Here is a 14,722-nt window from a genome sequence, read left to right on the forward strand (position 1 = left end):
TATCTACAAATGAGCAAAATTCTCTTTTAAAGTAGTTTTAGACAGGACAGCCATATTTACAATTGTTGTGTTGGACACAGATGGAATGTGACCTCCTTTAACCGCCTTTTACCCATCTGTGCAGTGAACACACACATACACAATAGCTAACACACTCAAAAGACACACACATTGATATAGTGAGCACACAGGTCTGTAGCAGTGGACAGCTATTGCTGCAGTGCCTAGGCAGCAGTGAGGGGTAGGGGTCATGCTCAAGGGCCCAAAAGTGGTAGATTTTGACCCAAAACCCTTTCATTAATAACCTGGTGCTCTAACCATTAGTCCATTAGTGTCTTAAAATATTTAGATCTAGGTAGGGCTGTACATAAATAAATCGTATTTATTTTTATAATTTACTTGTAATTGACTCCAATTTTCTTACAAATTTGGAAGGCCAAATTTGTACCCACTGTACACATTAGGACTCTTCTATCATTATTAATGCCCCCTTGGTAAAGACTAGGATTGTGAAGGCTGGGACTCAGCTCCGATACATCAGCTAACAGACTCCTGTGCCGACCAGCATTACACTAGGTGTGTATTGCAAATCTTGTCAAAAGAGTTGCAGTAACATCTCAAATTGCATTACATGCATGCAGCAATTGGGGGAGCTTCAAATAGGGAGGCGGGAGGCAGTGTGAGGTAGAGGTCCACAGTGAACGCACACACCAAAATACAGTTTAACCTCAGAAAAATGAGCACCAAATATATTTAATAAGCTTAAAATGTTTTGGGATCTTCATTTATAGTGTTTACATTGATGCTGGGATTTTTTGCAACTATAGATTTAGGCAATAATACTAAATGGCTCCAAATAGTCACATATTTTGCTCACTTTTTCCACAGTTATCACAAAAGGATGATTGTGTAATTTATACATTCTCTTTAAATATAAAGGATTCTTTTAAATGGTTGCTAAGTCACAAAGACTAGGCTGCTGGAAAACACTAGGGTGAATTATAGTGAATACCACAGCTATGATTCACCTTGAGAAAATTAAGTATGGACAGTAAAACATCTATTAAACCAGATGCAACAATAGTAATCAAAGCAAGTATAAGAAGCATATCCCCCATTAAATGAATAAATGACACTGGTCTCAAATGTTGTTCAGGAGCCTGTCCACAGCACAGCTTTACCTATGTAAACAAATGTTGGCAAACATATGTAGATGTGAATTTTCATAGTAGCTCTGAAACGGGACATTTGTTACATTAAACATTAACTCGAAGGAAACATGTATAACTCAACCAGTAATACAGAGCTGTGATCTTATAACACAGTAGTCTCCAACCCTGATCCTGAAGGCCCAATCTCTCACTGCCCACTTATTCACACTTAAACCAACTAATCAACTCAATAACATACACTTACTGAGTTGTTGAAATGGGTCAAAGCATGTGCAGAGCTGTGGCCTTTCATGGCGTTTCAGTCTACATTTTCAGAAGGGAGTTTATATTCAGCAAGTCCTCCAGAAATCACAACTCTAGTCTCTAGTTTAACTGGTCAATGGAACTCAAAAACACTTGGTTAATTAAGTAACTAAAGAGGACAATATATATATTGTTTTAAAACGGTAATCTTTGTGTTTATTCAGGTTGTATTTTTCAAAAAATATATTTCATGTGAATTTATTTTTTACCTCATAATGGGAGAGACATTAAAAATGAAGGAAGACAACAGATGTCCAATCCCAAATTATACAATATTTTCTGTAGTGTACGATGCAAGTTATAAAACTATGTATTTTACATCTTAACAAAGCATTGTATACAGTCTCTTGAACAGAATAGGTTTTGCATTTATACATAAGAACTCTAATGCTATGTGTGTGTAGTTGTTGTAGTTCTATGATTTATGTAGGAGATTCAGCCGAAAACATGCATACATTGTGTTTTAATAAAGCTCCGTTTTGCCTGTCCACATGACTAATGTGTCAATGCAGACAAAACCCTGTTTCTAAAATATCTGGATATGTGTGGATATTTATGTAAAAATAAGGCAAATACAAAAGCAATCAGGTAAAGACTTTTCACTTTCCTGTAAACAGTGAAAGTGTTTGTTAATTGATGTAACATAACTAGCAAAATCATTTATTAATGTGTAGCTACATGACCTGCCACTGCTTCAGGTTGAGCACAGCTGTGACACTGTGTTTATACGCTTTATGCGTTATATTTAAAACTGATGTAGCAATTTAGACACCAGAAATATAACTGAATAAACTGTTCTTCCGCTGCATAATGAGACTGGAGGCAGAGTGAGGTAGAGGTCCACAGTAAACACACACACCAGAAGTGAGTTCTTGCACCAGGAGTGGCATAAAGTTATCCAAAAGCAGTGTGTAAGACTGGTGGAGGAGAACATGCCAAGATGCATGAAAACTGTGATTGAAAACTAGGGTTATTCCATCAAATATTGATTTCTGAACTGCAAAGTCTGAAAGCTCTTTTTTATTTCAGCCATTTTATTTGGAATTTGGGAGAAATGTTGTCCGTAGTTTATAGAATAAAACAACAATGTTTATTTTACTCAAACATACACCTATAAATAGCAAAATCAGAGAAACTGATTCAGAAACTGAAGTGGTCTTTTAATTTTTTTAGTATTCACACATCCGTTAGCATTATGCTATTTACATAAATTACATTAAAATCACATTAGCCTCATTAGAAAAGTAGTTCCAGTGTAAAACTGAAGAAACACTTCAGACATCAGAAATGTAATCGGATGCATGTGGGGTAAGATGGGTAAAGTGGGTCAATTAGATTTTTTCACAGAACTGCTGCTTTAAATCAGGCCTCAGATGAAGAGCTGAGGTCAGAGTCAGTAAGCGTCTTCCTCCAGGTCAGGATCCTGTGAGTCCAGTAATTCCAGACAGAGTAGACATGCCTGAATGTGTGCTGAAAGGAATACACACACAGCAGAACAGAGCTGATTTAAGTTTAAGCACAACTCTAGCTCCCTGTGTGCAGCTTTTCTAAAAAGAAGAGGGGGTGGGAACATATCGCTGCCACCTTGTGGACAAGATAAAAGGCAGGTGTGAGGACTAAGGAGCATGAGATGAGATCTTACTTTCTAACAGTGACTCAAAAACACCCTTAAACACCAGACTGCCTACTTGCAGGAACTCATTAAAGCCATCTTACACACTGTACTCTACATTACATCTGTTCATTGCTTTTTACCTGGTAAATAACTAGGTCAAAATCAGAGTCTTTAATACAGTGTGTCCTACTAGGCTGTTGCCATGGTAACGTTGCCCTAGAAACTGCACATCCTCTTGATGCTGAGGATAGATTTTCACACACAGTTAAAGGTCTTTATGTAATTCGTACAGGACAGTAATAACAGCAGCCACAAATTGGTTTGTCTACAGTAACAGTGATAATTCAGCAAAATAAATAATACATTTACAGTTATGCCTTTTTTATAACTTTATTTATAATTTTTATTATATTTTCTCCCCAATATACAAGGCCAATTACCCAACCCACTCACTAGGACTTCCCCTATCACTAGTGATGCCCTAACACCACGAGAGTGAAGACTAGCACATGCTTACTCTGATACATCTGAAGCCGTTTAGTGTAAAGCCGTCTTGTGCTGACCGACATCCACCTTTGGAGTGATGTAGGGAAAGAGCGCCCTCAACCCACCCAGAGAGAGCCAGGACAATTGTGCTCTTAGGGCTCTGGCAGCCGATGGCAAGATACATGAACAGGATTCGAACCAGCGATCTTCTTATCATGGTGGCAGCGCTCATCCTGTTGGACCCCCTTATTTAATTTTCAATGAAATACAATGAAAATGTTCCCACAGTTTAATAAATCAGTTTAATCAATTGTTCCTTTAATTTAGTAAACCTTTCCTTCAAGGAGTTTAGAGTTTCAGTTGTGTATATTTGCATCTTGTGAACAATATATTATGATAATTGTTGGTGTAACAATTTGTTAAATGGAGAAAACGAATAGGTGAAATTTGGTAATAATTTATGGCACTGAAAGAATAGATTGTCAAATTGAGGTAATTCAGTAAAATGAGAGATCAATATATTAAGTTAAGAGAACAATTTACTAAACTAAGAAAATGTTTTTAAAGGAGAAATCCAGTGTAAAATGATACTTTGAGTATGAACTTTTGTAGAATACCCCACCTCCATTCACCCTAGCATTCAGAAATACAACGCTGCCAAAAGACTTGTGAGTGATGGGGCATTGCGTTGCCCATGCAAAGAAATCCCTATTTTCAATAACAGTCAAAATTCAGTTCAATTAATGTAACAATTTTCTAAATTGGAACGGAAAACAAAATTGAGCTAGTATTTTATTCAACTGAAGGAACAGATTGTTAAATTGAGCTAATACGTAATTTTACTAAGAGAACTAATTGATACATTTAGGTATTTTTACACTGAGGCTATGAGACTAATGTGTGGGAATGCATTGCTGCTTCAGGCCTAAGTGACTGCAGCAGTCAAAGCTTGTGAAGCAAAGCTTTATGAAGCAAGGCAGCAATCCAAATCACAAATGCCTCAAAAGTCCTCATCTAAAGGCCTAAAAAACATAAAATAAAGAGTTTGGAATGACCTGGTTGAAGTTGTGACTTAATGACATGGTGCTTGAAAGATGTTCTGTGAGGATGAATAAGATCAATTCTGTGAAGAAAAATGGGGCAGGAATCTATCATAGTGTTTCAGGAGACTGAGCTCCAGTTATAGCATTTGGTTGTTTTGCAGCACACTGCTATTTTTGTTTCACACAGGTTACTTTTTACCACCGAAAAAATCTAAACATTTTGTATGAAGGTACAAAATCTAACTATGGCTTTTAAGAAAGATGCACAGTAAACAATGCATTAAACAAAGTTAAACTTTATTAAAATGTTATATTACATTGGTGCAGAAACCAGGTGACAAAAGCATGAATCTCATCTTAAATATTGATGCAATATCTCTCCAGTGAACGATTAGAATTCCTGCAGCAAAAAAATTAAAGGATTTACAGTCACTCTTGGCTTCATCCAGTGATTAAGAGAAACACCTTTATGTATACATTTCCAATCACCGTTTTGATCACAGAAACTCCATTACAAAGTCTTTACCACAGGTACTTTTAGCAAAACCAACAGAGCAAAAGGACTCAAATTACTACGACCGAAAATCTTACACACCTTTATTAACCAGGCCCACTGCAATCAGCACATGACTGCTACTAGCCAAAAAAGAAGTAGAAGAAAAACAAACAAACAAACAAACAAAAAAGACCTCTGAAGCTGTGCGTTAAACCCATAAAAGGAAGCTCGAAGTGCAAGCTGGCTTTTTCTATAAAAAAAACTGAAGGGTGTTAACTGAAGAGTTACATGGCATATTGAGTTTCTAATATACTTTCTAATTATTTACTAAAAAATATAATTAGACAACAATAAGATACAACTTAAAATGTGCCAATACTTTTGTATATATTGTTTTATTTTATATTCAGTAAATAACCTCATTTTCGTTATATTAGCAGAAATATGGCTCTGTAGAGGATAGGACAGATAACATTAATATCAGAGTTTGACACATGACTGGAAATTCATGCAATCATCTATTATTGCTGAACACTCAAAAGATGTGACATAAAGGAGCATGTTAAACTAAACTAAACTCAAACAGTAAAGTCCCTTCACCTCCCCACATAACAGTGTTTGCAGATTAGTTTGCGTGGTTTGGGGGAGTCTCATAGTGCCAGTCCTGTTGTGCGGAAGTGTTAGCTTGCAGTTATATTCACAGATATAGTATTACTTTTATTTCTCCTCCACAACAGCCTCGTAATTCAGAGGATCAAATGACACAAGACTACAAGTATGTGGTTTGAAATGTGTGTATCGAAGGGTGACACAGAGGAGATTTTCAAAACCGGCATTCATTTTAACTCTCACACAAAAGCAAAACAGCTCAGACCCAGAGTTCCTAATACAAGCATGACGCCGACCACAGAATGACGCACAACTTCAGAGGTCTATGAAACCGTTGAGCTGGATTACCTTTTAATCAGCTCTACCCATGAAATACACCAGAGATGCTAATAAAGGACAGACTGCAGACTGAGGTAATACATTGATCTGACGTTTTTGCCAAGGCTGGAGCCATCGTTTCATTGAAAAAGTGTACCAGTGAGGAGCGGGCGGCGGGTGAGGGACTCAAGGTCAACAGTCTTTGATCCGAGAAGAGTAGTGCGGGGTCCAGGACCGAAGTCGTGTCTGTTTTTAAGCCTCAACACCTTCCAGCTCCGGAGGGAGGGGGTTCTTAGGATGTTTGCTCTCAAAATGCTGCTTGAAGGTTTTAGGGTCGGGCATCTGCGACTGAAACAAGACAAAACAAAAATCATCAGTGCACTTGGTTTATTACACAATGACTCAAAACAATAGGAAATACCTGATTCAGAGACTTCAAATTGTACATATTACAAGAAAAAACTAAAAGGAAATAAAAAAATCATTTCTTTTATGATTCAAAACTAGCAACAATTTTATCCCCTATATATCAAACACATATCAAAAAAATATAAGATATTGGCAAGTAATTATCTCTAATTAAGTTCGCCTGCGGGACAGATATTTTCCAAGATATTTTACATGGCAGGCCACAAAAAAATATATGTTTTGGAAAATTAAGTGTAATGGGATGGAGTGCTACAGACTAGTATCTCTCCAGCCCAGAGGGTTGTTGAATCGTCAGGGTTGTGGTACAATACAGTACAAAAATCACCCGTATAAGGAGATAGGGAGCCCAAGAATGTGCGGAAAACGAAAACGGGCAGAAACTAAAGTTACACAAGCACAATAGAGAGACAGGGGACAAATTTACATAAAAGCTCGCCAGAGAAGCATTTTATTTATTTTCTTTCCCAACCCCCCATTGTCGTTATAGTTAAAATAACCTCATGGGCCAGATATTTCAAGCTTGCGGGCCATTGCCGGCCCTTCATATGTTCTGCTATTCTAATATCTGATGCCCACCTTGAGAGAATGAGAGATGACCATTCCCATTAAATACTTACACAAACAGTATGTCTTCATAAGTATTTGCAATACAAAATCTTTAGAGGAATTCAAAAGCTCAATTAATTCATCATGAGAGCTGCTGAATGTTTTTGTTGGATTAAGTGGGACACAAATTGAAAAAGGTTGGAAACCCTTGATCTCGACCTGACCATAATGCTTGGTTTAGGGTCAAATCAAGCACATTTAAATGAGCTCATGGAGCATACAAACAATGTCTGTGTAACAGTAAAAACAGATAGAAACGATGAGGAAAAATTTCAGGATTCAATTTGTTGACATCCATTTATAATTTTATTTCAAAATCTTCCAATTTTCTCCCCAATTTACACGGCCAATTACCCAACCCACTCATTAGGACCCACTCTCCCCCTATCACTAGTAATGCCCCAACACACCAGGAGGGCGAAGACTAGCACATGCTTTCTCCGATACATGTGAAGTCAGCCACCGCTTCTTTTCGAGCTGCTGCTGATGCAGCATTGCCGAGCAGCCAGCGCGCTTAGAGGAAAGCGCAGTGACTCGGTTCCGGTACATCAGCTCACAGACGCCCTGTGCTGCAGACATCACTGTGGGAGTGATGTGGGAAGTGAGCGCCATCTACCCACCCAGAAGGAGCAGGGCCAATTGTGCTCCCTCTGAGCGGCGGCAGCTTGATGGCAAAGCTGCATAAACAGGGGTTCAAACCAGCGACCTCCTGCTCATAGTGGCAGCGCTTTAGACCGCTGGAACACTCGGCACCCGAGATCCATTTAAATATGGTTCCGAGACTGCAGCAGTGATGAACGTTTTTGACATGGAACTGGGCACTTTACAGCCTTTAGTACAATCGTTCTATAGTGGAACATCAACATGGCAGTTCTTTCTAGTGTTCTCACTGTGCTGTCTTACACATAGAAAGCTGTCTGTCTTTAAATGTAGGTGTGTAACTTTTAGTTTTTTTTTCACCTGTGGTTTCAGGTTGTTCAGTCAGATCACAGCTGCTGTAAAAAACATGCCCAAATCTTAACAATGCCTCTAACAAGTTTGGAAAATCATGTTGTGTTCTTCCTTATCTTTTCCATTCTTAAGTAACTTTTGGTTTTATCTGTCCTAAAAACCTTGTTGCAGACCTGAGCAGCCTTGTTCTATCATTGTAGTCTGACCTTTTAGTTTGAGATTTACTTAATAACTAGTGGTTTGAATCTAAAAGTATATGTCCTGTAATAAAATTATTTTATTGTAGACTCTGCTTTGTTCATTTAAACTATACATGTTTTTTTTTCTGTAAATATTCACAGCCTCTGCATTATACGGACTTTTAGGTATTTTGGTGTTGCTGATTGTAGTATTGTGTTGTTGCTCATAAATAAATTCCTTCTATTTAAAAAATATGTAAATGTCGTTCTAAAGTCTGGTCCTGTTTAAGAAATACTGTGCTCAGATCTTTGCTTTGTTGTTGGACTTGTAACTATGAAGTTGCCTTTGTCTCTGCCTCTGCCTGCCTGCCATGATGATGAGTATAGGTTCAGCCCAAAATGAACAAAGTTGGCAACTGCAATCTGCCTCACCCTCAGTGTTGCCTAAGATTTCACCTCCCAAAGTAGCAGGGAGTGACTTTATCCCCAGGGCTGGCCTTCCTTACTAAGCTCTGGAACCTCATCCAGTCCAGTTTTGAACTACTGCTGAAAATTAGGCTTCTTAATGTATGCGTGGGGAAGTATGGCAGACCTGTTCCAGACCCAAAAAATTTAGGGAGCTAGTGATGGAACCGCCAAGTGTTCCAAAAGCTGCAGAGCTGTCTGATGCAAAGGAACCCACTTCACTTCAATAGCGGCTAAACAACACCTTCCATTTCTACGCCTCTCCTAGAACAGCTCCTGTCCTCCACACAGCTCCAGACCCTGTGTCCTGGGTCGTTTCAGTTCCCAGTTTCTTTAGTTCCTGCACACCAGCAGACTCCATTTCCAGTTCAAGACATTTTAGTGCGTGTTCCAGTTTCTCAGTCTATTACAGCTAGTTCCTGCCTTTGGGGTCATTCCAGCTCTATTTCTCTGGGCTACTCAAGCCTCTGGTCAACAGACAGTTGCTGTTCCTACACCACAGAAGGCTCTGCTTCTTGCTTTGCTGACTATTCCAGCGTTGGCACATTGTCCCTCAACCTCAGCTCCAGCCCCAGGTTCTGTCTCAGTCCTGTCCCTGTCTCAGACTGTGCACGAAACCTGACAAAGACTTTACTGTCATCCTAGTTTCTGTACATTGTCTACTGTGCTGTTAAATTCTGATCCCCTCTTGTCCAGGGTTCTGCTCTGTTCTTTCTCTTGTCAAGGGGCACTTCCTGAGGCAGGTGCTTCTGTAACATGACTCCCCCTCCTGCATCTATCAGGCACTGCACAAGACCATGGCCATGTGCTTAGGATATAGCAGATTGCAACTATAGTCCTGATAAACATTGTTTTGCAAAGTCTGCATTTCTAATTATGTTTATAGTCCGGGTTTGTCTTGTATTCTCATTTCTGCTTTACTGAATGAACATATAGTTGCAGATTATATGTACTGTGTACACACACACACACACACACACACACACACAGAGACAGGATAATAGACAGGCATTAGGGATGATGGGATTAACCCTCATTGAGAACCAAGTTGCACTGAGAGCATATTCTTATTCTGCAGGCTTGCCACAGGTGGATAATAATATAACTTACCAATTCTTAAGTTTATTGAATCTTTAATTCTGGATTCCACTAAACGAATATTTTGCAAAGCATCCACGTTTTCAATCAGCCTTAACCTAGTTTCCCTATTTCCCAGTCAACGATAAAGGGTTTGTGTAATTAGGAGGCATGAAGAAACTGATTTGGAATGGTTCATTTATTACATTACTCAGAATGGCCATTACTCACTGCTGACAAATTTACGACTTTGGATGAAATAAATAATTGCAGATAACCATGTGACCTGATGTTTTTACACACTGATGTGTGAACATACAGATCAATTTTATTATTTTATTTTATTTAACTTAAATCTGAGACACATTCATATATCCAACTCCTGGCCATGTGCCCATGAAGGGATCAGTCAGGTGTGTACTTTTTGTGTTGCAGTACATTCTTTGTCTAGCTTTAATACTTAATAGCTCAGAGCCAATGGGATCAGATTATCTTGCTGATGGCCTTTCCTGCTGCATAAATTGACAATCTCAAATTGTTTCCTACGAAGTGCACTACATAGATTGTAGAAGAGTAGCCTCTGTATGAAAAGTGTGCATGAAATGTAAAAAAAAAAAAAAAAAAAAAAGTCTGGGATGAAGTCCGTGTTGATGTTTGTGATGCAATGCGATGTTAATCTGTGCATGCAGGTTATTTAAAAGTAAATTGGGTTCCCACAAAAGACAGATAGGACAAATAGTTGCTCAGCTACATTAAAGAGACCCTTTAAGGCCACTTCCCAACACAAGACTACTGGACAAGGTTAACAAACAGATATCTCTGTAACTGACCCTGCAGACTCCACAGGTGAACACCAGAGCAGCCTTGGCTGCCGTTTTCTGGTCGTGGCCTTTAGACTTCTTGATCTCGGCCTGCTTCTTGGCATTTTTCTGCTGAGACTGGATCTTCTGGTGTCCTCGAGCCATGCTGTCTCTAGGACATAAATAAACACATAAATAAACAAACAGTGTGACAATTATAGAAATGTCTATGAAATGAATATGAAATGATTCAGCAACTTCAGGTATTCCTAGATATTTCCATCTACTTAGATTTAAAAGAGCATTTGTTTTGTGTTATATTAAATTAATTCTGTTAACTATAAAAAATCAAAATCATATGCATAAATATATATAAATATAGTAATCAATGTACTAGTATTACTATATCCAGAATAGCATATCTTTGTTTAGAAAGAAAGACTGATCTGTGGTTGAACCACATGTTTACTCTACATAATAAATGGAGGAGTTGAGAGGCCCACTGGTGCAGTGATATTTAAATAATGTTTGGAGAAAAATCGAATTAAATCATCCTAATCAGTAGACTACAGAGACAGCAAAAATGTAGACATGACATATTTGCCATACACAACCAAATATATTACACTCTAAGATCAAAATCAAAAGTATTAAATTTGAATTATTTACTCAGTATGAGGACTGAGAAGGTAAATAACACTAAATGTGTTCTGATTACTGTAAAGTGAACAGACTTGTATAAATACAACTCGGTTAAACATTTAACAAGATCAATTTGGATCTTGTTTTTGTTATTCTTACTCTTATTTATAAGTCAGTATCAGATTGGGCAAACACTTCATTAATAAAAACTGAAAATGTGTTAATAAAACACTGCATCTAGAGATAAAGTGATGAAAGAAAGCAGTTTCAGTCAAGTGGTTGATCAGTTTTAAAATATATCTTGGGATTTGTGCTCAGGCATACAAAACATATGGTCCAAATATGGATACGCTTAACATATGGATATTAATGGATTAAGAAACAGTGTGTAAAGAGGCTTGGGCCAATTAAGTGAATACAAATTATGTGTAATATATATTCAGTCTGTTGCTATTAGGGATGATACCGACTTCGGTTCCTTTCACAATTTATTATCAGTAGACCACAATACGGATTTAGAGTGACTTTTCCAGGGTTCGGTTAGCCAGCTTGCTAAACTAGCTATAGCCACCAGTGTTGTTGTAGCGTTTATGGCTGTTAGTGTGTTAGCTTATTAGATAGGTAAGCGAAACCTAGCGCAGCTACTACAATATTAACTATCTTACGAAATACGGGTTTGTGAACCGAATTTATTTAACCTAGCTAAGCAAGCGTTAAGTTAGTTAACGCTAACTGGCTACAGCAGGGAGAACAGGAAAGCTATGCTATGCTAAGCTAAGTGAAGTTCGCCGTTACAATATCACACAAATATCGTCGCCTGAGTGAAAACATACACTAATTTACGGCACCGGAGCGCGTTTAAGAAACCCCAGCTCACAAATATATAATAAAACACGAAATTTTGCCATGTATCCAGTAAAACTCGGGGTTATATTTAACAGCTGGGAGGTTAGCAGGCTGGCTAGCCACAGCTTCACTTTAACGCGCTGCTGCCAAACACCTTAACTTTAACTCGACACAGATTCACTCCAGACACGAGAAAATACGGCGTACTCTCGCTCAGATTAAACAACACACATACATACACGCTTACTTGGCAAATGAAGAGTAAATCCAGTGGATAAATGTAAAGTTCAGAGGTATTTTTTGGCTGACAGCTGTGCGCGCTGCTGCTGTTACCAGATGGATCAGTCCCAATTTACTCCCAAATCAAACCCCTGCTCACTTCCCCTAAACACTAACACTAGTGAAAACAGAGCCTCTGGCCGCGTCCCATTCATGTCTCTAAAACGTTACTCTACAACTTACCTGAAATTTGAATGTACCAAACAAGAAATTATTTTGATACGTAATAATATGATAATAAAAAATATACATGTATTTTATAAATTGTAAACTAAAAACAAAGTTCTAAACAATTATCATTTTGTGATTTAAAAAACACAAAAATAAGAACTTCAAAATAAACGTTGAAAATCGAAATAAACATGGCAGTATACTGTAATACTGAAAATAGAAAACAAGCCATTATTTTGGCAAACTAGTCATGTCAATATTGCCTTTGCTGGAAGCAACAGAGAAGAAGATGGAAAATCATGTTTAGTCATGTTTATTGTCATTTCATCTGAGCACAAGTACACAGTGCAATTAAATTACATTGCTCCGGAAACATGGCGCAGCATGAGACAAACAGTACAATATAGACAACACAAAGTACAAACATGCAACAAATTGTGCAACATAGAGAAAGAACACTACAATAAATACAGCAGACATGAGACAGGATAGTGCAGTACTGACACAGTACACACTAAGAAAAATAAGTACGATTTGTACTTAAAAGAGTTATATTGAGGTAAACTAGAGTGAAAGTCTTTGGCTGGTTAAATGGTACACATCTGTTCTTCCTGCTGTTAGGAAAGACTTTGTTCTTCAAAAAGAACACATCTGACAATGTAAAAACCAATATTGTACCTTTGAGGGTACAATAATAAAAAGTGTACCTTTGAGTACGGTAAAGTTCTTATATCATACCTCTGTTGGTTAGTGTGTACTGTCTTAAAGTGTGAGAAAAAGGTGTGGAGATATGTAACATACTGTAACGTATAGACCATACATTATCACAGCAGTTTCTGACAAAGAGTTCTTTATATATATATAGTTCTTTTTTTTTATGGGGGGGGTGGTCAGCTCCGTCTCTGTGTGTTGAGGAGTCTGACTGCCTGGTGGATAAGGCTGTTGCAGAGTCTGGTAGTGGAGGCCCGGATGCTCCTTTATCATTTGCCGGACGGCATCAGAGCCAAGAGTCCGGTGAGGGATGGGTGAGTCATCCACAATGCTGGTGGCTTTGCGGATGAAGCGGATGGTGTAGATCTTGGTCATGGAGGCGAGAGAAACTCTGATGATTAGTACATTAGTACATGCCTTTATAATTAGCACATGCCTTTATTACCTCAAGGCTAGATTATTGTAATGCGCTACTGTCTGGATGTTCCGGCAGTAACTTAAATGAACTTCAGCTAGTTCAAAATGCTGCAGCCAGGGTCCTTACTAAAACTAGAAAATTTGACCATATTAGTCCAGTACTATCAGCACTGCACTGGCTTCCAGTCAAATTCCGCATAGTCTATAAAATTCTCCTGTTAACGTATAAAGCCCTACACGGACTCGCTCCTGAGTATTTACAAGACCTCATCTCCTGTTATGAACCACCGCGATTACTCAGATCTCAGGGTGCTGGTTTATTAGTAGTTCCTAAAATTCAGAGGAGCTCTGCAGGAGGAAGAGCTTTCTCTTATAAAGCGCCTCAACTCTGGAATAATCTCCCCGAATATGTTCGGGACTCAGACACAGTCTCAATCTTTAAGTCTAGACTGAAAACTTACTTGTTTAGTTTAGCTTTTGGTAATTAATGTTTTTTTCCTTTAGATAAGGCTGCAGATTCAGGGGTTCATGGACAGAGGAAATTGTGGTAAACTGAGATGCTGGTGCTGTTGTTCTCCCACTGCACACGGTCACTCAGGTTTGTGGACGGTGGAGTGGGTGGATGCTGGTGTTTCAGGGTGCCTCCATGTCTATGTTACCTTCTGGCTCTCTGCCTCTAGTTAGGCTGTTTTATTCAGTTCTGCCGGAGTCATTTGCCACACTCTGATAATGTTTTAATATTCTCAGTTTTGCATAAATCCAGTCAAAGCTAATTCCATCTCTCTGCTTTCCTCCGAGTTACTGACTGCCCACCTGTCTGACCCGATACCGATGTTGGACCCTCAGGCTCTCGCGTCTCCTGTCCGGCCAGACTGATGGAAGTTTCTGAAGTCAGCTCTTCTCCACCACCACCACAGATCAGCTGCTCATCGACCATCTTACTCTCCACTACAGATTACATCCAAGCCATTAGTGGCGCTATTACACTCCTGAGTACATAAAACCTATATGGATGTATAAAAGACTTTTTAAATTTTTATTTAAAAGCCGTTTGACCAGTGGTAGGATGGTCCCCCCTCAAATGTGAGTCTTGGTCCTCCCAAGGTT

General features: G+C 38.6%; 1 protein-coding gene across 2 annotated transcripts; it reads right to left on the bottom strand.

The window, feature by feature from the left end:
- Positions 1–4,899: 4,899 nt before the first annotated feature.
- On the bottom strand, positions 4,900–12,408 carry znf706 (zinc finger protein 706). 2 transcript variants are annotated; one of them, XM_022683053.2, is made up of 3 exons: positions 12,277–12,408; positions 10,580–10,721; positions 4,900–6,390 (listed from the first exon to the last, which is right to left on the bottom strand). In XM_022683053.2, exons 2-3 carry the CDS (start codon positions 10,712–10,714, stop codon positions 6,295–6,297), a joined length of 231 nt encoding a protein of 76 aa, XP_022538774.1. In that variant the 5' UTR covers positions 10,715–10,721; positions 12,277–12,408; the 3' UTR covers positions 4,900–6,294. The 2 variants fall into 2 exon arrangements, with proteins under 2 accessions (XP_022538774.1, XP_007230881.1); XM_007230819.4 differs by having other exon boundaries at positions 12,285–12,407.
- Positions 12,409–14,722: the final 2,314 nt, after the last annotated feature.

The sequence above is a fragment of the Astyanax mexicanus genome, chromosome 3 (assembly GCF_023375975.1).
Source record: "Astyanax mexicanus isolate ESR-SI-001 chromosome 3, AstMex3_surface, whole genome shotgun sequence".
Lineage (NCBI taxonomy): Eukaryota > Metazoa > Chordata > Actinopteri > Characiformes > Acestrorhamphidae > Astyanax > Astyanax mexicanus.